The sequence below is a fragment of the Ictalurus punctatus genome, chromosome 27 (genome assembly GCF_001660625.3).
Source record: "Ictalurus punctatus breed USDA103 chromosome 27, Coco_2.0, whole genome shotgun sequence".
Taxonomy (NCBI): Eukaryota; Metazoa; Chordata; class Actinopteri; order Siluriformes; family Ictaluridae; genus Ictalurus; species Ictalurus punctatus.
Genome location: NC_030442.2, coordinates 10,202,697 through 10,227,979, shown reverse-complemented (window position 1 = coordinate 10,227,979; position 25,283 = coordinate 10,202,697). Strand labels below are relative to the sequence as shown.

The window sequence follows — 25,283 nt, the reverse complement described above, 5'->3', positions numbered from 1 at the left end:
AAAATGGTCAATAGGACTCATTTTGGAATAAAAACATAGGTTCTGACATATAAGGACAGGAGAGAAACACCAAAATGAAGCAAGATTGTATGAATGTAAATAAGACTGGGGAATAAAAAAGAATGAAACGGTGGTAGACAAAGAAAGCAAGAGATAGTAGTGATTTAAGCCCTATATGGACTAGATTCGTTTTACATGAGGTGGGGTCTGAATTTTAGCTACTATAAAAGAACCTATAGAAATAACTCCAAGTGATATATATCCCATCTGAATTAAAATTAATTAATATTCTTGGTAAAGAATCTGTTATATCCTTTGGGAAACAGCTTTGACACTTTTTTTGTCTCTCCACTTCTGTAATCTCCTTGTGAAGTCAAACCAAAACCAAGCATGCTACTGGCCAAATTTAAAACACAGGACATATATTGGTCTACGTAAAATACAGATCACAGTCAAAACGATTTGTCAGAAGAGACACTTCTGAGGGTTTTAGGTCCATTAGTGAGTTCCTAGCAATGCTCCACAGATAGCCTACAAGGTTTGACAGGTATAGTCTGCCATAATGTTGATGTCTATTGTGGGGGTCAATACACAGGACGCCTGCAACAAATTAGGATAATCCATAATCACAGTCATAATAAGACTAATAAATAAGAAACACAGAAACACAAGTATTAAAACAGGCAGTTATAATAAAGGTCAAAACAGTGAGTTTGCATTCATATTAAATGTGTATACATTGTGATGACACAATATGATTTATCCTGTCTGAATCTATTATAATTACTTCAATTGTCCTTCAGCAGCATGACTTAACAGGCATGTCAGGATAAACTTTATCCTGTCCAAATAGTAGAGCACAGACATGCGGACAGACAGTTGGAGCGAAAAAGGGATAAAATATCAGGAAAATGCGAAAACAAAACATGACATTAAAAAGAAAGGTAATAAAAATAAACAGAGAGAGAGAGAGAGAGAGAGAGAGAGAGAGAGAGAGAGAGAGAGAGAGAGAGAAGGAGGAAAGCAATAGCCAGCTCAGTGGAAATTATTTTGATACAAACACTGAAACTATATATATATATATATATATATATATATATATATATATATATATATATATATATGAATTGGAGATCAACAACAGACAAAAAATAGATGAAACAGGAAAGGAGAGAATGAAAAGATTGTAAAAAAAAAAAAAAAAAAAAAAAACAATAGACAGACAGGTATGGCCAAAAAGGACAAGTAATATGTATGCTCTGCATTAAAAATAAAACATCTGACACAAGAAAACACAAAATAGGAAAAAGATGAGAATAAAGAAGCAGTAAACTCGTGCAGAACTGAAAAGAGAACACAGTCCATGGTAATGCCACGAAACTGGAGTCATCTCGTTTGATCTGCCATCTCACTGACGCGTTTGATGTCAGACATTTCACTCTGAATCCAGAGAGTGATATTCCCAGTGGAACCCTAAACACACACCCAGACTGTTTGAAGTGCTCTATTCTGGTGTTAAGGCCTGAGGTCCATCATACTGAAGAGGGTTTGTGAGGAAGAGATAAGAGGATATGGTCCACTCCCTCTATGTTCAGATCCTCATTCATACCTCATTAGCATATTCACCGAGCTAATCTCAGAGCTGAGCAATCCCGCAAGCCAAGCTCATTTTCATTCTTGCTATATCCCATCATCATCTTTGTGTTCTCCTTATTTCTTTCCTGGTTTGCCAAACATGCTACAAACTATTGGTAAAAAAGAATAGAATAAAAAGTAAAAGAATGAGTCACACACTCTCTGCAGAAAAAGATGCTCGGCTGTACATGGAAATAAAAGAAGTGGGCTATTTTATCTTTAGCTTAAACAGGCAGGAAAAAATGGTATTACGAGTGCATTTTTATCAGGACAAAGACAGCCAGAAGGGTAACAAATGATAAAACACAGGCAAAGGATAAGACAAAAGCATCTCTTTTAAGTTGCTTGGCATGAAGATTTTGTATACACAAAGAGAAAAATTTTAATGACTCTAAATTAAATGGCAAAATGTAGGGACACACAGCAATCCATACTGTTTTTCTAGATGTTCACAGACAATTTGCTGCATAATCAATGTCTGTATTGCTCAAGCACAGGACAGCAGCATAAATAAAGGATGCTTTCATGAAATTAGTTCTTTGCAGTTCTATTTTTTGGCTTTAATAGGTGGCAAAAGGTTTCCAGACTGAACTAAATATCAATGCATACAAAAAGGACTACATAAAAAATAAATAAATATTGTGATGCACTAAATCCACAGATGAAATCAGAAGGTCCTTGAAGGAATGTGGCTAAACTATCCACACTGCCCTACTTGTAATCATAGTTTTATATCAACAAGGACATTGTCAGCATGAAATATTCCAAATTTTCCAATGAGAAATTTAAAGAAACCTTTCGTGTCTGAAATGCAGTACAAGACCCATCTTAATGGAGATGTCTTCAGGAAATGGTCTTGAAGGGTGTGTTGCTGCAAATTTTTGTAGAAAGACAAAGTGGAAGAGATTTTACTATACTAAAGGGAATAAACATGGCGTAACAAAAAATATAAGCAGTCCTAATCTGAGCTGAGGTTTGATTGAAGAGCATGCGTGGACTCGCACGTATTCAGTGAAGTTTAATGGAGACTGACACACTGTCAGGATGAGCCTTTATATAAATTGGAAATACTGGCATGAATTTGTAACAATTACAGATAAGGATATAAAGGTAAAAATGTAATTTCTGCACCGGAGCAAATTAAACAGCACAAGCATCTGTCGCAGCATCTGACTGAACAAGCCATGTTAATACACTTACAAGTTTGTTTGAAATGCTTAATATAGAACATTCTCATGCTTTAGGACGACCTGGATCATGCACTTTTCCTGCAGCAGCTCACTCTGTGACCTCCGCTGTTTTTCAGATGTGATTTAATCATAGAAATGTGTTTCTCATCATTGTGAAGTGATGTCACTGAACCAACTAATTGATAATGAAATTTGGTGTCAATTATTTTAATTATCAATTATATCGATTAGTTGTTGCAGCCCAATTTTGGACCATTTTGTGAAATGAAAACAAACCTCTGTTTTTGAGTTCTATATATAACGTTAAGGGTTTACCCAAAAAGACAAACCAAAGAATATGGTAGATAGTTCTGAGCTAGTAATCAGAGAATTATTCACATTCAAATTTCAGGAGTACCAGAAAGCCAATAAGGAACTTTGTTTAAGAGTATGCATAAACATACTTCCTGGAGAGTTCTTCAAATGATTTCCACTTTTCTTAAGCTGGCTATAATTGGAACCCTTTCTGAAAGGGAAACTCGTTGTTGTAGGGTTCAACATTGCTGGGTTCCACCAGGGGGGACAAAGTGAAGAGAATTTAAGAGTGCTAGTTTGAATGTAGAAGAAACAAGGAATTCTTGTAATTATTACTGAGGATTTTCCTTTCAGAAAGGATGCCAAGTAGACCCCCTTTAGGAAGCTAGAATTCCTTATTTATCTAAAGAACTTTTAAAAACTTTTTTGTTGTTAAATTCACCATCTGCCATTACATTATACAAACCCAATTCCAAAAAAAGGTTGGGACACTGTGCAAAATTTAAATAAATATAAATAAAAACAGAATCCAATGATTTGCAAATCTCATAAACCCATTAGTTATTCACAATAGAACATTACAAACATGTCAAATGTTTAATCTGAGTAAATGTAGCATTTTAAGAAAAAAATAAGGTAATTGTGAATTTGATGGCCGCCACACGTCTCAAAAACGTTCGGACAGGGGCAACAAAAGGCTGGAAAAGTACTAGAAAGAAACAGCTGGAGGTTAATTGGCAACAGGTGAGTAACATGACTGTGTATAAAAAGAGTATCTAAGAGAGCCAGAGTCTTTCAGAAATAAAAAATGGGCAGATGTTCACCAATCTGTGAAAAACTGTGTCTACAATTTGTGGAACAATTTCAGAATAATGTTCCTCAACATACAATTGCTAGACTATGAATATCTCATAATCTACAGCATATAATATTATCAAAAGATTCCGAGAATCTGGAGAAATCTCTGTGCACAACAGACAAGGGTGAAAATCAATATTTCATGCCCATTATCTTCGGGCCCTCAGGCTGCACTGCATTAAAATCAGGCATGATTCTATAATGGACATCACTGCATGGGCTCAGAAACACCTCCAGAACATTGTCTGTAAACACAGTTTGCAATGCAATCCACAAATGCTGGTTAAAGCGCTATCATGCAAAGAAGAAGCCATATGAGTAAATGATCCAGAAACAATCCAGTCCTCTCTGAGCCAAATCTCATTTAAAATTGGAAAAGTGGAAAACTGTTCTGTGGACAGACAAATAAAAATTTGAAATTCTTTTTGGGAACCACGGATGCCGCATCCTCTAAACTAAAGAGGACTAAGGAGGAGAGTACCATCTGGCTTTTTATCAGCGCTCAGTTCAAAATCCTGCATCTCAGATGGTATGGGCGTGCATTAGTGCCTATGGAAGGGACAGCTTGCACATCTGGAAAGGCATCATCAATGCTGAAAGGTTTTAGAGCATCATATGCTTCCATCCAGATTACATCCTATCTTTATTTCTGAGAGACTCTCCCTATCTAAGATACCCTTTTTATACCCAATCATGTTACTGACCTGTTGCCAATTAATGTAATTAGTTACAAAATCTTCCTCCAGCTGTTTCTTTTTAGTAACACTTACTTTTCCAGCCTTTTGTTGCCCCTGTCCCAACTTTTTTTTTTAGATGTATTGTAGCCATCAAATTCAAAATTACCTTATTTTTTCCTTTAAATGGTACATTTACTCAGTTTAAACATTTGACATGTTTACTATGTTCTACTATGTATTGTGAATAACATGGGTTTATGAGATTTGCAAATCATTGTATTCCGTTTTTCTTCACATTTATTTACATTTTACACAGCGTCCCAACTTTTTTGTAATTGGTGTTGCATGTTATACACCATATTCTATAAATGTGTGGTGTTATTTCAAGCTTGTACAGTCTACTCTACTCTCTACCGAGGACTTTTGTAGAGTGCAGTATATCATTCTCCATTTTCCAGAATATCACATCTAAATAAAATAAGCTTTTTTTTTTTTTTTTTTGCTATGAATAAAAGTTTCTTATGTTCTTGCTGTATAAATCACTGCACACCCGTCTCTAGCTTCATTCGCCCATATATGTCTATAACCTCTGAAAGGGCTCTACAATTGCTTATCTTCTCAAACAAAGAGTCTCTCTACACATATTTCTCCACTAATGAAAAGCTATTGAGCAGCCATTGCCTGGGAGTTTAAAAGACAAATTCTGTCAGTGCTCAAATGACTCATTTTCATTTCTGCTACAGAAATGAATAGCTCACTACGCAGCTTAATTTCTCTCTTCTTTCCTATTGATTTCAGGGCAATTCAGGGAAACATGAGTGAAACTATATTAGCATGATTCCATTGCTCCAGAACCATTTCAGACACTCAAAGAGCAGCACAAGTGAAAGAAATAAAATGAGCTTTGTTGCTAAATTCCTTGTTTCCCAGTTCTCAAGAGAAACACCATGATAAATCAGTGTTTGTAAGTCCACAAACAGAAGCTATAGTCTTTACACACATGACCTGGAACAGTATATCAGTGATGTTGATAACAGGGCTCCCACTGTGCATTAGGTTTCTTAAACACTGTGTTTGGCAAATCAGCCCTCAGTTTACATTAGCAGACAGCAGTAAGTTGTTGTCAGATGAAAAGAAGACTTTGCTGCATAATTTATGAACAAGGGAGATTTCGCCACACTAAATGAAAACCAATGATAATGTAGATGCCTTGTGGCAACGGATCTGATAAATCGTTAGCCCCATTGAAATATTTGACATAATACATTAATTTATTCATCTTTTTTTTCCAATTCATTATTCATTACTGCTTTCTCACCAACCAATTCATTTTTTTTCTCACTTCAGACATATCGGGTATTGTTGCAAAGCACGAATGTAATTTTTTCAAATCTGATATATTCCACAAATAAATGAGATTCTAAATCCGAAACATATCCAATATATGGAATATATTGACATCAAATTTTCGTTTTAATTTTTGCTGCTATGTGACGATAGGCTGACTCCTAATAGCTGTGCCTGAGTGCAGTAGCTGGCTTCTGCCACAAGCCATCACAAGGCTGACACAACATGATTACACAGAGCAATAGCCCAGAGAAACGCTGTGATGGGACAGTCATGTATGTAAACGGACGCACAAAAAGTGAAATGTTTCCCTATTCATTCAAAATCTCACACCCACTTTCCATTTTCAAAGATTTCAACTCTTCACTTCACCACTGCTTACTTCGCAGCCATAACCACACTTCATGCAAGATGTAGGTAGTCAAAGGTAATGTGGTGCTTGCCAGAGCAGCAGTATGGCATCTTTTCATCTCATTGTTATGACTCGTGTCATGTTTTAATGAAATCTTAACATATTTGGAAGAAACTCTACTTGTACAATATCATCTCTTATATGGTGAGGAACATGTTAAATCATGGTGATGCTTATGGTAAAAAGTTGTTGTTTTCAGCCTAGTGCATTTTGGCAAGGGAATGGATGTAAACTGGATATGGTTCAGGATGTATACATAAACAGAGGTGACAGAAAAAATCATATTTTTGTCAAAATATCATAAGTTTGACAAAGCATCAAGGCCCACAATATAAAAGCAGTAAGTTTGATAAAGATGTCTGCTGAACCTCACACTGCAGATGTCACACAGCTGAAGATATATTTCGAGGAACGTTTTTGTGTTCCCTTTCCAACACTCCCCTCCCCCACCTCTTACACAAATGAAAGTGGAAAATAGAAGCACACATGACTCGTCTGAGGGAGAGACATTGATAGGTTGGTGGATTCCAGGAGACATCTTATGAGCTGAGCTACTACTTTAAAGTCAAGCTGATTGGCTTTGGTCTTTTCCGGGCTGAGGACAAAAACAGCAGCTTGTCTTAATCTGTACATCTTACTCACTTCCATGAACGAATAAGTGAATGATGGAGAGAAGCAAATGATCTCTAGCTCCTACATTTAGCACTGCAGCCGGGGACCATGTTGTACTGAATTATGGAAACCACTGACCATGGAAAACTGCTGTTCTCCCTTTCTCTCTCTCTCTCTCTCTCTCTCTCTCTCCCTCTCTCTTTCATTTCTTTAATCCTAAATGGCCAACTTCTTTCATTTGTTTCTGTTTGAATGAGTCCATCCTTAGTGCTAGTTACTGGTCAATGAATAAGCATTGAGAGATTGACAGACGTCCCATTAATAAATGACCCAATGAATACATGTATCCTAGTGCCTCACAACAAAACATTTTTTTTTTTTTTTTAGAAATAGAGTCATAAGCATTGTCAAGTCATTGGGTAAAGTGATCACAGTTGGGTCACAGTGACATTGCGGGCAGGAATTTATGGTCTACAGAGATGACAACAATGATAGCTGAACATTCATATTCCATCTGGAACTCCTTATTCATAGCCAAAGCTGTGGCAGGGAAATACATGGAAACATTGACAAAACTAAGACGAACATAGTATACTGGTCAAGTTCTGTAAAGTAAAGCGGTAGAACTCAGCTGCTAGATGCTAAAATGAGCTATCAGCTTGTATTTACACACAATGTATCAAATGAAAAATTAAAGTATAAATGATGCCAGTAGAATTGAGAAAGCTAATCAAATCAACGCTAAATGACAACTAAATTAAATGCTGCCATTTATACCTAGTAATCAAGCTGTAAAAATGACCAAATTGTGCCTAGCACTTTATCCCAAAGTTTTCCAAAGTTCAACGATGTTATCGCAAGGTTGTTCTTGAAGAGTCAGTGCATTATTTTCACTTATAGAAAACGTCATGTGTTCAACAAGAAGAATACATGCAACCTGCTCATAACCTTTACTCCAACAGGGACAGACCTGAGCGCTAATCCTGCCCAAATTCTCTCTACCTAGACAACGTCCTCTCAAATAGAACACAGAAGTAGTTGAACTATCTGCACAATTCTTTACATTGAATATCATAATAAATCCTGACTTGTTGCAGCTAAAACCTGGTGAAAAATTTAATACATGTAAAGATGTAGCATTTACAATGGCAATGGGTTGAAGGAGAAATGTCCTCAAGGAACTCCATGTCTTTTTTCTTCCAAACTTAAACTTCCACAAAAGCGTGAAGAACATCACCACACCTCACTGTCACTGATAGAAAACTGTATTTTCATTGAATACTACAACCCTTGGAATGAGTTCAAAAGCAGGCATATTTCATCTACTACTACACAGAATGATCACTCTTCATGAGGTTTCCCAAGAGTCAGCAGACGGAAGAGACAAAATGAGTTTGACAGGTCCAACAACGCCTTAACCAAGCTGGCTCGCTTCCAAAACAACTCCTTTCAAGGCGGGACAATTCATCTTTAATAAGCCTTTAGAAGGGCCAATGAAACACATGCTCGAATGATACAGCAGCCCTACACACTAAATAAATAAGTGGAAGTCCATGAGTAGTCTCACTAGGATTGTCAGGTTGGGAAAAAACTGGGTGGAACTGAGAAGGGGAACACATGCTCTTGTTCACACGTTCTTCAGCCCTGCAAATAGCACTGCTTGTGTGGATACTGTGCACTCAGTAAGCTCAGATTACATTAGAACCAATTAAAGCCATTGTTTCATTTGCCATTGGTGTTGATCCTTCTTAGTGAATATGGCAAGTTAAATGGATGATGAAGTTACATTTCAGATGAGTCCTGTGCAGACTGAGGGCTAACCTTCGAGTCAGCTCATACATAGCTGAGCTGCCTTTGTGTGTGTACATGTATGTGTTGAGTGATTCTTCTCTATACGCTGGTGTGCACATCTCAGCAGGAGGCCTGTAAATGTAAACAGGAGTGATATATAGCATGTCCAGCTGGCAAACACATGAGCGCTTGCATCATTCACCTCTAGCCCGGGTGGTCAGAATACGCCCCCTTGCTTCTCAAATGTTGGATTAAACACTGAGACTTGAGGTTCTTCCATCCTGCAATAAAATCTGATTTTTCCAACCAATAATTCAAGCTCATAATCAATATGCTGTTGTTACAGTCCATCCTTTAAAAAAGAGCATCTGAAGGCCAACACATTCAAATATGCACACAAGGTCATCCATATAAATCGACACATCTGGTCTAAAGGAGTTCATGTTCTCGCAAAGAATAAATCTTATAATATGCCCATTTTATTTATAGTCAATACTTGTTCATCTCCAGCCATTCAAATGCACTCTTTCAAAGGAAATTTGACATACAATGGATTTAGGCCACAGCTCAATATTTTGATGGGGTTCCTACTGTATTCGTCCACCAGAACAAAGGCCATCCAGACAGCATGCTGGCTGTCAGATGCATATAAGGAGAGCGCAGTCATGCCCTCAGGGTGCCATCCCCCAGCAACAAAGGAACGCGGGCACGAAGCTACACAATCCAAGAGCAAACCAGACAAACTATGCATGCATACAGAGCATGGATTTCATTCATACAACAAAGGAATCACTAGTGCTGAAGTCTGCACATCCACAGAAACCAGATGGCTGATTACTCAATGTTCTGTGGAATCATAGCGAAACTGTAGCATCCGGAAAGGCATTTAATAACTTCCCTGTGGTTCTGAAGCAATCCCAGCATTCATATAAAGAACAAGCGCCACCACAATGAACAAGCAGCATTCTATGAGTTCATCTGATTTTATAATCGTAAAAAATTCTCCACATGGGTTTCAAAGAGCTTTGAAATGTCACCAAGCTTTACCAGAGTGAATATATCTGCCAATGAATGATCAAATTTAAAAATGAGAGCATGCTGAATGAAGAATTAGAAGATTAGAAGATCAGGGTCTATGTCTGAAATATCTTAAACATCTATTCATTGTTTATAGTATCTATCATTTTGCTATGATCTAAGATCACAAATTTAACTACTGTACCATTCATCTGCAATATGCAGAAGGCCAAACCAATACCAATACCTGGACCTGGCACAAAGGTCATCGTAATGAAAACACATATGTGCCTCATTGTGGCCTCATTTGTGCTTCAGTGCAAACACTGACCCCAGTGACTTAGTACAACAAACCTATTCCAACATACGACAGAATGTGGTGAGTCATGTTTAAACCCATATTTTTGCAATCCAGTGGTGCATAGGTGGCATGCAACTTACGGTATCCAGCATGATGAATAAGATCAGTGTGTGTACAAAGTCAAAACGTAAAACCAATGGGAATAGAGAAAGTGGGCATGAAATAGAAAGATGCAGCATTCCTATTTGGAGGAGAAAACATGGATACTCAGAACCTTGGTAGATCTGGTGTACTACAGCCTCTAAGTCAATATCCCCTTTCAGCTCATTGTCTCGAGCACCCAAAAATGGAAGGACAGACCATATCCAGGAGAAACCCACAGCCCTAAGCTTTCTATCTTTCCAACTGCCATGTATCTGTTCCATTGTGCGTCTTTAAAATAGACACTAGATACATTAACTCAATCAAGATTCATCAATCAAGATGTCAGGTACCTTTTCTGAAGTGCAGAAGGCAAGAGCACCAACCATGATTGGATGGCACAGAATGGTGAGGTTGTATATGCTTATTCAGCAGCAGATGTTTCAATGGTTTTGGGGAATTCAATGCTTCCTCTTTTTGTTGTTGTTTCAATTAGCCTACAGTAGAGGAATGTTGTTCCTTTAAGGTATGTTACAATAGTCACCATCAAACCCACATCAACCAAAATCAAGGATCTCACCAATGTAGCTCACCATATATCAAATGATTTTATCAAAACTGCAACATGCGCCGACGCACCCGCGCAGTGCACGAATGTGCATGATATATGCGGTACTGGAATCTGATGCAGATCTGCAAGCGATGCACGAAAAAACACACACACACACACACACACACACACACACGAATGCACGGGATGCTGCATATTAATCACCGACGTAGCTACAGGATGTAACCCACCTTCATGTCATTGACAATCGCCTGGAAGAGTCCACCGAGCGCGCCGCACTCCTTCTCCACCGTCTCCACATTTATGTTTTCCATGATTAGAGAGGAAAAGGGAAAAGAAAGACTGAGCCTGACACGAAAACGATGCCCCAGGTATTCCCTTCCGTTTGGGATAACAGTGCGGTTTCCCCCCCAAACGAAAGACGGGATGGGAAAATGCGCAGAGAGAGAAGGGATAACAACAACAACAACAAAAAGACAGAGCGAATAAGATTGAATGAGTGCTGAGCGTCGTCTGCTTCCCCGATTTAAAGAGAAAAGAGAGATTCACTTCCTCTTTTCCCTGCGCGAGGAGGTGAAGCTCGCAGATGGCAGTGCAGGAATCACACTCATCTTCTCCAACCGAGCCGGACTGATGGAGTGACTGAGCGACACCGGAGCAGAGAGCGCGGATAGAGCGCGTGAGTCGGACGCTGCGGCGGGAGCGCGCGCTACTGCTGCCGCTGCGCTGAGCCAGGCGGTAATCCGAGCTATGGGAATGGAAGGAGGAGGTCACGTGGAAGAGAGGAGGAGGAGAGGGAAGAGAGACATGCACGCGCATTCACGCACTGACATGCATTGTCAGTCCCGCACAAACACATACGCGTACCCGTGTAATTCTATCTATGTGGGGCATTTACATTGACTTGTGTAATAATGTACAGCTGCACCTATACCGAATCTAAGACACTTAATTAGTTTTTGTAAATAAATCAATAAAAGATGCACGCGCATTCACGCACTGACGCACACAGGCACGCAGGCTCACGGGTACACATGTAATTGTATCTTTGTGGGGCATTTTCACTGACGTTTAATAGCATACATATACGTCTAGGCCTAATCTCAAACTAAAACACTTTGATAAATAAGTAAATAAATAAACAATCATGCACACGTATTCACATATGAAGACATGCATACTCAGTATAGATCCGACATGCACCCACACACACTTCTGTCTTTGTTGGGCATTTCCGTCGACTTAGATCTTTACATTATATTTTACACCTAATTTTAGGGTAGATAGGTGGATAAATACATTCTATTTACAGCATTTGGTAGATGCCTTTATCCAGAGCAACTTACATTTATCTCTTTTATTCAACTGAGCAGTTGAGGGTTAGGGGCCTTGCTCAGGAGCCCAGCAGTGGCAGCTTGGTTGTACTAGGATTTGAACTCACAACCTTCTGGTCAGAAGTCGAACATCTTAACTACTACTAGATACATAGATAGACAGATACATAGATATATGCATAGATACATACAAACATGGGGTGGCTGTGGCTCAGGTGGTAGAACGGTGATGGAGCGGGTTGTCCACTAATCGTAGGGTTGGCGGTTCAATTCCCGGCCCACATGACTCCACATACCAAAGTGTCCTTGGGCAAGACACTGAACCCCAAGTTGCTCCCGATGGCAAGTTAGCTCACCATTGGTGTGTGTGTGTGAATGGGTGAATGGGACATAGTGTAAAGCACTTTGGATAAAAGCGCTATATAAGTGCCCCAAGAAGATACATACATACATATATACATAGGCTTCAACCAATTGATATGCGAGAAGGCGGGAATTACAGACAGGGGTTAAAGCAATACAAACATGCACACACATGTTGCAGTATTAGACCATAAACACATCATAATTAAACTAAAGCCAAATCCAACATTTTCTCAAATATAGACGCATTTTTAAGGTCCATAAAAGACATGACTGTGAAAAAAAGGACGCATGGTCACCCTAACAAAAGCATTTCAGAGAACAATTTGTGTTAATTTCTACCAAATTAACGTTGCGCAAAATTTAATTGCGCCTGCACCAGGAGGTTGCTCATGTGAGCCACGACTGGCAAGAGAGAACCAGAATTATAATCAAGCAGCTGTCTATATTGTGTTATGTCACAAGATTAATTTCTCTGGTTTTAATTTTTTTTTTGTCCTGATAGTATTCACATTTTTTACTAAATGTACCTGTAATCTGATTATTTTCTTTTTGATGTAACTGTAACGGATGACAGTTACCAGTTTTTTGTAGCCTCATTCCGTGACGCCGTTACATGTATTCCATTCCTCCCCAAACCTGAACATGCATAGAGAAACTGTTCTTGCATTTAACATGACAATAAAGTCTGATGAGGATCTGTAACTCATGAAGCAGGTGAGTTCAGAGAGTGAGGATATTTTTACCTATCCTGAATGAAGGATCTCTGCATAATTAGGGCAGCTTTAATAAAAATAGCATATAGGCTACAGGAACTTTATCTCAGACTGACTGTTGACTACCTAGCCACAGGGGATGAATGAAAATATCTTTTAATCAGAAATTTCCATGATAGACCTGTTTCATTTGTGTACACTGTATACAATGAGCTAGTTTACATCAAAGGGTTTATACATTATCTATCTCCTAAGTCTTTAAATACTAACCTAAAGAGAATTAATAATGTAATGTAATGTAATATAATGTAATGTCACAGTTTCCTTAATAAATAAAAGTTGCGGTGAAAGGGTAAAGATAGGGAGACAGTTGAACTCTGCAAAGGCACTACAGTGACAGGAATCCAGGAAACACAGGATAGTTAGAGTATGATGCATCATCTTTTAGTCACATTTTAACTCTCTCACTTACTCTCTGGGGGGTCCACCTGCTAGGACTTGCATTACTCAGCTTAACGGAAAGTGCTGGCATCAGCATCAAAGCATCAGTCTTGATAGTCTCCACAGAGCCCATCCAGCATGTCTAGACCTGCCACTCAAACCGCCAGCCCTATCCATCCAGTCCTTGAATTGTACATTTTAATCTCATCTTTCATCTTGCCTTGACTTAATATATTGAGACCACAGTTTAAGTTTCTTGTGACCATGAATTCATATTTTAAGGACATGAGTGAATCTCAACGTGAATAGACTTCCATGCCCATTCCCTGCAAATAATTAACTGGAGGCCGTATATGAAGTTCTCACAACGTATTAAATTGTGGGCTCAACTTAGACAATTAGTGGCCATGACATTTAGTTACTTAGTTATTGGCCTTTTCCTATGTTATGTTAGGTTAGGTCAGGTCAGGTTAGATTAGGTTAGGTTAAATAAAACCATTTCACTCTGAGGTACTTTTATCCTGCATCTCATCTCATCCACTTTTTTCTCTTAGAGGAGTTCTATTGTTTTCATGTTGTCCTGATACCTCCTGCCTCATCTTTGTGTCTTCTCTTTACCTTTGTTCCATGTGCAGCAGATGGACAAGAAGGACAAAGGGTCCTGGACAGGACAAAGTAGTTTAAACTTATAACATATGGTCCACATTCTAATGCAGTTTCCTTGGCTAAGAGACAACAGAAAATCACACTTGGGGCACACTGGGTCCATTGAAAGAGAGAGTGAGAGAGAGAGAGAGAGAGAGAGAGAGAGAGAGAGAGAGAGAGAGAGAGAGAGAGAGAGAGAGAGATGGGGAAAGAACATGGACAATGAAATTAAAGATTTTGCAATTAAAGTAAAAGATTTCACAGTATTAGGATAGTAGGACATGGCACTGTTGGAAGTGATAGTATAAACTGAAAATAATCTTCAGGGAGGCAATACATCACCATGTCAGTGGCCATTTTCCTATACCCACTGAAATCACCAAAAAAAAAATTATCAAAACTAAATAAACAGAGACATGTTTGTGGTCCAAAGATTGCTTATTTACTTTTGCACTGGATCAATAGATAATCTTAGCCTAATGTTACTGTCAGGTGTAAAAAGCTTATCACTACCAGTTTAATCAAATAGGTCTGTGTATAAAAAAAAAAAGTACAATTTAATTCAAATACATTCGAATTGACAGAATCAATTCCAATATACAGTTCCACCTTTTAAACTTAACAGGCATCTTACATGACTTACATCTTACACTGTTTTAGATGCAACCTCATTTTTTATTGACTTAATTTGTCATAGAGTGTCAGAAACACTGTAGCTATAAACATCTGTAGCTATAAACATCTGTTACTTGTTAGCTTCACACACATTTGATGTAAGTTACTTCCTCTTCAAAAGCTCTCAGGTTCAATGAGCCCAAGCAGCAGATCAAGAGTCATCACTGACATTCAGACTCACAACTGCATCTAAAGCCATGTGACTCTCTATATGTTACACTACTATATCCTCTGTGCATATATGTGTAGGTGGGTCTTACTGGGACTGGATTTCAGTTATTGACCTTGGGCAGTGGCATCCCATCAGTCAGAGACAGGTTTATAAATTTTATAGCAGCAACCATTAAATCAGTCAGTGCTGGGAAACATTTTCCACAAATCACAAAATCAGATATTTACAGGAAATATCAATATGTTTTTTGTTTGTTTGTTTTTTTGCAAAGAACATTAAAAGCTGGAAGTAAGCAGAATAAAGCAAATCTCCCTCTCTCAGTCTCACCTGTGTATATCTATATTCTCTTGTTTTGTTTCAAACTGTTACACAAAAACTTCAGTCAAATCTAAATTCCAAATATATTGTGTAATTGTATGAGATTAAATCCAAAGGTCAGGCGAAGAGTATTGCCAAACTGCAATCCTGGGCCCATGCCATTACTGTGGAAGAATGAAATAACAAAATGATTAAATGTGTCAAATATTTATGGAAAATATTTTGAACTACATACAGCCAAAGCAAACCTCTGCATCATTTTGGGAACAGTTAAGTTATCTCAGACATGCCACCAAGAGCACATTCTCAGATGTCTGGTTATGAAAAATAGCAATCACATCCACACCAAGCTCACCATCACCCCAGGGGTTGTGTAGTGCTAATATTAGCTTTCACTCCAGGGAACAGGGTCTTTATGTGTAACCACAAGCCACTAACTGGCTCTTGAGTGCGACTGCAGGGCATTTCAGTGTTCCGTTTTATTTCTATTCCTACTTGTGTTGGGATTAGTTTTTTCCTAAATTAGGAGCCATTAAAAAAAAGGGTACTATTACAGAGCCTGAGAGAGGTTTGCTTCAAAATAGACATGTGCTACATATGGTAAGGTTATAGTAACACATAAAACATGATGTAAATGACAGCTTTATAGAGTTAGAGGAAGTGATTGCTTCCATTTCAGTGATAGGCAATTTTTGGCCTCTAGGCATGCAAGAGGCCAATATAAGCAAAAAGTTTTCCAGTTGTATCCTTATTCACTTGCATGAACATGACTGTAGACAAGACTGGAGTGAAAGAAGTTTAGAATCACTCACATATATAAGTAAAACAATGTATAAAGATTCATAAAGACAGATGAAATTTACCCACTACAGAATAGATACATTTCTATACCTATTTAAATAAGTGTTCAGCGATTTTTAACTTAATCTCTCTTTAGCACTCTCTAATTATACGTAATTTCCACAGACGTTTTGACATTATCCACTGTACTGAGAAAAGAACAGAAACCTGTTTATTGAAACTTAATTATAATGAAAGCTTAATGTTGTTGTATATCACTCATCTTTATAATTAACATCTCATCTTCAGTGGTGTCCAAGATTTATTTCGGAATGAAATTTTCGAACTTTTTCTTTGGAACTTCTTTCATCAACATGTTGGCCTACACTGCAAAAAAAAAAAAAAAAAAATATATATATATATATATATATATATATATACACATCTTATGAATATAGTCAAATCTGGGGAATTTGGAGGCCAAGTTAACACCTTGGACTCTTTGTCATGTTCCTCAAACCGTTCCTGAACAATATTTGCAGTGTGGCAGGTAATAAGATAATAATAAGATTATCTTGCTGAAAGAGGCCACTGCCATTAGGGAATACCGCTGCAATGAAGTGGTGTACTTGGTCTGCAACAATGTTTAGGTAGGTGGTACGTGTCAAAGTAACATCTACATAAATGCCAGAACCAAAGGTTTCCCAGCAGATCATTGCCCACAGCATCACACTTCCTCTACCGATTTGCCTTCTTCCCACCCTGGTGCCATCTCTTCCCCAGGTAAATGACGCACATGCACCCGGCCATCCACATGATGTAAAAGAAAATGTGATTTATTAGACCAGGCCACATTTTTCTAATGGTCCATGGTCCAATTCTGAAGCTTACATACCCATTTTAGGCTCTTTTGGAGGTGGACAGGGGTCAGTATGGGCACTCTGACCGGTCTGTGGCTACATGGCCCCATCCACAGCAAGCTGCAATGCACTGTGTGTTCTGACACCTTTCTGTCATAGCCAGCATTAACTTTTTCAGCAATTTGTGCTACAGTAGTTTTTCTGTGGGATCGGACCAGATGTGCTAGCCTTGGCTCCCCATACGCATCAATGAGCCTTAGACTTCATGACTCTGTTGCTGGTTCACCGGTTGTGCTTCTTGGACCACTTTTGGTAGGTAGTAACCACTGAATACCGGGAACACCCCACAAGACCTGCCACTTTTTGGAGACGCTCTGACCCAGTCATCTAGCCATCACACTTTGGCCCTTGTCAAAGTCTCGCAGATCCTTATGCTTGCTTTACGCTTCAGCTTTCTTGCTAATACTACCATCAGTGCAATGGACTATGTTAAGTAAATGTTATATTTGTGATTGTTAAATATGTTTTCCTGTATTAAACACCATTGCAACTACAATAGTAATGTCCCTCCTGTGTTATCAGAATGGCACCATCCAACAGATTAGAACCAGACTCGCAAAGCATGTCACAAATACTTCAGTGTGTTTCAGAGTTTAGTTTTCCTTTAAAAGAGATGTGTCTGTGGTAGTAAATTAACAAATCAGGTATTTATTTAAATAATGTACAGTATATTTAATGAAGCATCCTTGGCTCTCCTAAACTGAAAGATGGAAGAGAGAACCTGTTTTTATGGTCACATTTCAGCTTTACACCAGCTTACCCATCTAGCTCTTCAAACTGGGTCAGAGTGAGTCATTCAACACTTTCCCTCTCGGTGTCTCTTCTCCCCTGCAGCACTCTGTGCTAGACACCACAAGACTACGCTTCTCACACTCATGACTGGATTCTCCCACAGGCTTCGAGAAAGGCTGTTGGCAGAAGAAGAGCACTGCTGAAAACCAGCTAAGAAAAAAGCCAATCATGCCTTCTGCTACCATGCTGCTGTAGAATAGAGAAAATGCTACAACAGCCTTTATCATAAAGGATTTATTTTTATTGTCTTATTTTTAACTTTACCTTGAAATTAATAAATATGGTGCTGATCAGTGTTGCCTTAATACTGCCTGTGTGCTGGTACTGTGTTGTGGTAATACACTGGAGCATGGAGGATCATGGCCTTTCACTACCATAAACAAAGCTGCATTATGTAAACTGTTCTTGTTTTGCAACATTTAAAAGGAATCTGAATAAGAGCTCCTTTTTCTTATTCGCCTTCCCAGCCAACAAAAATTACTGATTGCTTTACGACACTGTCTAATAATGTTTAAAATCTAGCTTGTCCTATAATACCTTCCAATACTGGAGCTCAATGTACAGCATCTATTTGAAATTTGATAGTAAAATAAATAAATAAAAAACTATCCATTTTTACTTTAATTGATGAAAAAGTGCAATTCGCAAAATTATCCTATAATTCTTGAGTTATCAGTAAAGACATGTTTAGTGCTGACATGTTTTTATTGTTGTTGTTTTTTTAACTTTTCACTAAAGCTATAAGACTACATAGCTGGAAAAAAAGAGTCTAGCTTACCCAGTATAGTTTTTGTAAATACAAGAACAAATCTTTGTGACTTTGCTTTAAACTGCATCTTGTGTTGTAATTAATTATTTCATACATTATCAGGAATAAACCATTATATATCCCATTAAAGAAACGATCGTATAACCTGCAGAATTTCCAGCTTTCTGGCACAATTCTACCTGGTTGGCAGAATGATAGCAAAAAGAATGAAAAAAAAAAGTGATTTTGGTCCAGAATTGCTTCCCCCGTAGCAATACAGCATTCAGCATATGATGCATAATGATGTTTAGTTCATTATTATGGGTTTCAGTACATCAGACAATGTGGAAATGAACAGTGTACCACACTGGTAAATGATTGTGATAGTTGTGGATGAATTTTGAGGCAGATATCTATAGGAAATATCTTGGGTGAGACTACCATTACTGCTGTTGTTAGAAAAAATAGCTTTTTTTCAGTGAAATGACTACTTCAATCAAATGACTACATGAGGAATTGTGATTTTTTTTCTTCCATATTTTAGTTTAAATATAATTATGTCCATGATGATGTAAGTTCTGCATGCTAATAAGCCACATTTACATTTACATTTATTCATTTAGCAGACGCTTTTATCCAAAGCATTTTTGTGCTTTGTGTACATTTTACAGTTATGTAAACAGCTAATAACAGGGCTTGTATGGGAACGTTTTCATTAAACTGTCCTAATTTTCCAACTCAAATAAATAAGTAAATCTATGACCCATAGACCCCACCTATACTTTTGTTTCATCTGTCTTGTTGAGTCAGCATTACCAATTTAATCCCTCAAACCACATCCAAAGGTGGACATAAACCCACTTTAGTCATGTTATGCAAGCATAAATGTAGCTGTCTCTCTAAGCTACATTTGACAAACAAACCCACTCCCCCAAACATGTGAATGCCGAAGTTCATATGCTCATCTTTAGTAAGTGCTTTATCCTGGTCAGGGTCGTAGTGGATATGGAGGAAATCCTGGAAACACTGGGCAAATGGTGGGAATACACTCTGTGCCACACATTCACACACACACATGCATATACATATTCATACCTGGTGCAATTCAGAGTAACCAATCCACTTACCAGCATGTGTTTGGGAGGTGGGAAGAAAGCAGAGAACCTGGAGGAAATCCATGCAGACACAGGAACCTGCGAAACTCCACATAGACAGAGAATGCTGAAGGTGTTGACTTTAAAAACATAAGCTAAATTAAATATAGCACAAAAAAATGTGTATGTATATATATATATATATATATATATATATATATATATATATATATATATATATATACACACACACATTTTTTGTGCTATATTTAACTTTACTGTACAACCTTGTAAAGTTTAAACACTTTAAACACAATTGTATCAAACAATTGCAAACACAGCACAAGTTTATTAAAAAGAATCTTTGTTATATATATATATATATATATATATATATATATATATATATATATATATATATATATATATATATATATATATATATATATACATATATATGACAAAGATTTTTTGATAAACCTGTGCTGTGTTTGCAATTGTTTGATATCCATGAGAACAGAGTATTTTTTGTTTTTTTTTAAACAAAAGATCAAAAGTTTAAACAGTAAAGACAATTTTTCACAGCCATCTTTGCTCAGATTTACCAAGGGTGACAATATTAGTGGAGGGTACTGTATGTCATTTTGTTTATGAAACAACTAATAATGAAAAACACTGGACTGGTAACTTCCATATGAGCATACAATACTCGCATCTTTCATGTGATTAAAATTGTATCAGGATAAAATCCAGATACAAGACACATGTAATAGCCAGGTGTAAATGGGGTCAAAACATTTGAACAGCTCTAAGAAACAAAGCTAAATTTAGACTCGGTCTTCTATCTATACACAGCACTTCTACTCTCATAAGTGCATGAACTCAAAGTTTTTCAAGCTGAACTTCTTATCATTGTGCCTCAGGGCTTTCATAAATTATTCCGAAAACTGCCTTAAAGTGAGTAAGCACTTTAAACTTTATGCAAGAGAATAGTATTTTGGGTAACTTAGCAAAAACGAAATGTTTTATAATTTGAATGTGATGTGGCTGGATGACACTAACGATAGACAACTTTCCTTAAAATGATATCAAACCTTGCGCAACCTGCTCGTAAAATTATAGGAAGCACCTGCCCTCAAGCACTACACAGTTCATGTGTAGCATTTGACCTTCAACCTGTTGTGAAATTCCAGAACCCTCATCAGGGTCATCTCAAAAGGGAAACAGAACACAGGAAACCAGAGTGTGTGCTTAAGCACTGAGATGTTGGGGTAGAGGTCATTAGCCTTGGAGCTATCAGTGATTTAACACATCCTCTTCACAGTGGAATTGCAGATGGCATGTAGCATGCAATTCATATGACTGATGTTTTCTATTAGATGTGCTGTACATTCACAGGGAAATCAGGGGTTTACAGTGTGTGTGTGTGTGTGTGTGTGTGTGTGTGTGTGTGTGTGTGTGTATATATATATATATATATATATATATATATATATATATATATATATATATATATATATATATATATATAAAATTTTGTCATAAATATAAAATTTGGTCATAAGTTCCTTTCAATGGTAAGTTGACCTAAAATGTATTTATAATAGATACAATTTATTAGCAATATGCTTTGGATAAGTAAATTATAGTTTACTAAGAGTAATTAAAGTGGTAGTAATTTTTGCTAAAAATTGGAAATCCTTCCCCTAACCCCACTTCCTCTGTTAAAATTATGTACATACGTATTACCTTTAAAGCAAAGGGGCAGAGCTGAGCAGCAAATACTTTGTCTGGGGGCGGAACTAATTTACTTGGCCAGAAAAAAATTACAATTACATTTCATGTAGAAACCTGCAACAAATAAATCAAAAGATCCATTACAAGTTAATACTGTAAAATCAGATTTTTTCAAATGTACCTGTGAAATTATGTAATTATAACAAGCATTATAACAACAAATATGATTAAAGATTACAACTGGCACCTTTAAAAGAGCTCATTAATATAAAAACAAAATGAAAAAAGCAGAGTAAATGGAACATGGAACCAAAATGGATGCTGTAGTCTGTTTGAAATATGAGTCAATTGTCATATAGAATATATTGTAGTAGTCAGTGAAAGATAAAAAAGTATAATATATTATACTATATTATATTATAATATATAATATAATATATATTTATAAAGATAAAAAAAATATAACTTTGGAAGTTGCATTTCACATAATTTGATTCTTGGGAGGTAGTGCTGTGTATTTTATGGCTGCACAAAGTGAATAAGTCTAATAAGGCTTAAATGTCATTCTCGCTATCGTGTACAGAAAGAATGATTGGATTAAACTAGGAATGATAGTCAAAGTAGTTTAGACAGGAAGGACTGGCTACATTTCAGAATGACTAATGCACATAATAAGGAAGAAGCACAGGTTTGCTCTACACAGGGGGTCTCCTGTCACATACATACACACACAAACACATCTGTCACTAAGATGAAATATCACCTTCACCCTGCATACACTCCTTGCATGAAACAGCAACACTTTAATATTCTCTCTCACCCTACTTATTAATCTCTTCCTCTCATTTGGGCGTCTTTGCATCTGCATTTCTGAATTGTGGCTGTTCATGGGAGTGGAAAAGATAATGGAGTAGCTCTGCATGCCAATCTGTGTAGATAATTCTGTGTGATAGAAGGCCAGCAGATGGGTCTGCTCCTGTCCCTCTGGTGATTGACCTATCTGAGCATCATAGTGTTTTCTAACCCTCTTTTCCACACTCGTTCTCTTTTAATCCTTCCTTCTCTCATTGTGTCAATGCTTTTGCAACAGGTAGCAATTGCACCAGTACCTGTCCTCTCAGTCCTTTAGCTAGTTGGTAGAAAAGGGGGAGTTTAACCGAAAAAAAAAAACAACAACATGATTTTGGCCTAGAGTCTAAGAAAACCACCCTCCTCTCTCTCTTTCTGTCCTCTTCTGTCACTGAATGTAGGTCTCTACATGCCTACAGCCATCAGCAGCAATCAGTTCTGCCCCAGTTATTGAGGCATCATGAAAACACACACTCAAAACATGTGAATATACACAGCATATATAAAGAGATATGATGCATAATCATTCCAAAACACATTTTTCCTAGACAGAATATACTGTATATATAAACATCTATAATAATATACAGTGTACGGTATAATTCTCTATAAGAAGTACATATATGCTTACTTTGAACATAAGTAAATTAATACTGAGATTTGATGACATATTTTGAGTTATTTCATTAATAATATAATAAAAATAGCAAGACTGCTCTGTCTGTAGACCATGGGCCAATGGCCATTACTTTGACTGGCAAACGGGTGTGTCTGAGCCCATGTATAGATTCAAAGCCACAAACTTCAGATATTTGTGAAATATCCAATCAGCTTGCCATCTATATAATATTAGAAGTGAAGATTATATGATCATTTTTTAATATGATTTTGATGAAATCCTAGCAGAATTCCTGTCACGGTGTCTCATGTTAGCAATCTAACTAATGTTAGCAGTGAATATTATTAACTAGACATAGCAGAGATGCTTTACCCAGGATCAGTAGCAAGCCAATACCAGCAAAAGAGGTGGATTGGATTTTGGAGGGAAAAAAAGAATGAATTTGATTGGATCCTGTAATAAATTGAAAAGATTGGAATTCTATTTTGAAACTGTAAATGTTTACATACAGTCATGTGAAAAAATAAGTATACCCCATGGAGATTGTTGCCTTGTTTGGCATATTTAGACAAGCAAACATTTGATCATCTTTGAAACAGTGTCTATTAATAAAGTTGATATACTTTAACTAAACCACAAGAAAAATTAGCTTTTTCAATCGTATATTTAACAGAAATATCAATAGATGTGATATTCTTCTGTGGAAAAAGTAAGTACACCCTTAGCCTCAGAAACTAGTATTTCCCCCTGTAGCAGAAATAATGTCTTGTAGGTGTTTTTGCATGATTGTCCACCAGGCTTGCTGGATTTTCTGACCACTTTTCCATGCAATATTCTTTGCCTCACATGCAGGTCAAATTTGTGCAATCTCTCTCCTGGACAAATTGGCAATCATTTGAAATCTATGCCATTTATACATTATTTTCCTTACAGTGCATAAATCATTTGGGGATGTTTTTAAATCCCTTGCCAGACTCTTAGGCATCCACACCTTTTTTTCCTGAAGGCCTTACAGAACTCTTTAGCTCTTGGCATGATGACACCACACACCTCAATAACAAAGGGAACACAAGAAATGAGACAGGTATAAATAAGACAGGTTCCACCTGTTTCTAATTTTATGGATTTGAAGGTGTGATAAATGTAGAGGTGTTCCACTTTTTCTATGTGACTGATCTGGTTTTTTTTGTTCATTTAAGTTGTGCAAATGACTACAAAATGTGAATTATATGTGTCATTTGATAGTGTGTATCAACTTTATTAATAGGCACTATTAAAGTTTCAAAGAGGATCAAATGTTTGCTTGTCCAAATATGTCAAGAAAGCCAACAATTTTTACGGGGTGTACTTATTTTTTCACATGAATGTATAAAGAGACTTAATTGTATTTTTAGGATTGATTTTAATTTATCCATCCATCCATCTTCTATACCGCTTAACCTTTTCAGGGTAACAGGGAACCTGGAGCCTATCCCAGGGAGCATCAGGCACAAGGCGGGGTACACCCTGGACAGGGTGCCAATCCATCACAGGGCACAAACACATACACACCCACACACCCATTCATACACTACGGACACTTTGGACATGCCAATCAGCCTACCATGCATGTCTTTGGACTGGGGGAGGAAACCGGAGTACCCGGAGGAAACCCCTGCAGCACGGGGAGAACATGCAAACTCCACACACACAGGGCCATGGTGGGAATCGAACCCCCGACCCTGGAGGTGTGAGGCGAACTGTAAGGGATTTTTATGTGAAAGCTGCAGTTTTGTATAAGCTGTGCTTTAACTACGTATGTCTTTAGTGCTTCAGTTGAAAAAAATATATTTAATGCATAGTAGTTTTAAACAAAAAAAATATTGAATAGGTATCAATATTGGCTAATGCTCAAGGTTTCAGCATCAGTACCAATATCAGAGAAGAAAATGTGGTATTGTACGATCTCTATTATAAACATTTATGGATATGATTTAACATTCAGAAATGCTGTCATGTTAGCTCAATAGCCAGCAAGACAGCATTTCCAGTGAATTTTATAAACGTTTATGAATATGAATGTCAATATGCAATTTTCTCCCTTTTTAAAACTATGTAACAGAAAATGTCAAAATTTGACTATGTAAAGGCTTTTTCTAGGTCATCACACATAATATGACACTTTATACATTACCTCATGTAGCGTGATTAAACTGAGTCGCATATGAAATCATCCTTAGATTTAATTTAATTGA

General features: G+C 37.2%; 1 protein-coding gene across 2 annotated transcripts in view; it reads right to left on the bottom strand.

Annotated features, from left to right (window-relative positions):
• The window catches only part of mtss1lb (MTSS I-BAR domain containing 2b), a 79,281-nt gene extending 67,702 nt beyond the window's left edge, over nt 1–11,579 (bottom strand). The window contains exon 1 of one of the 2 annotated variants that reach the window (XM_053676560.1): nt 11,077–11,579. In XM_053676560.1, the coding sequence (XP_053532535.1) occupies nt 11,077–11,160 (84 nt within the window). In that variant the 5' untranslated portion in view covers nt 11,161–11,579. The remainder of the gene's footprint in view (nt 1–11,076) is intronic. The other variant, XM_017459323.3, reaches the window with a different exon arrangement.
• Nucleotides 11,580–25,283: the final 13,704 nt, after the last annotated feature.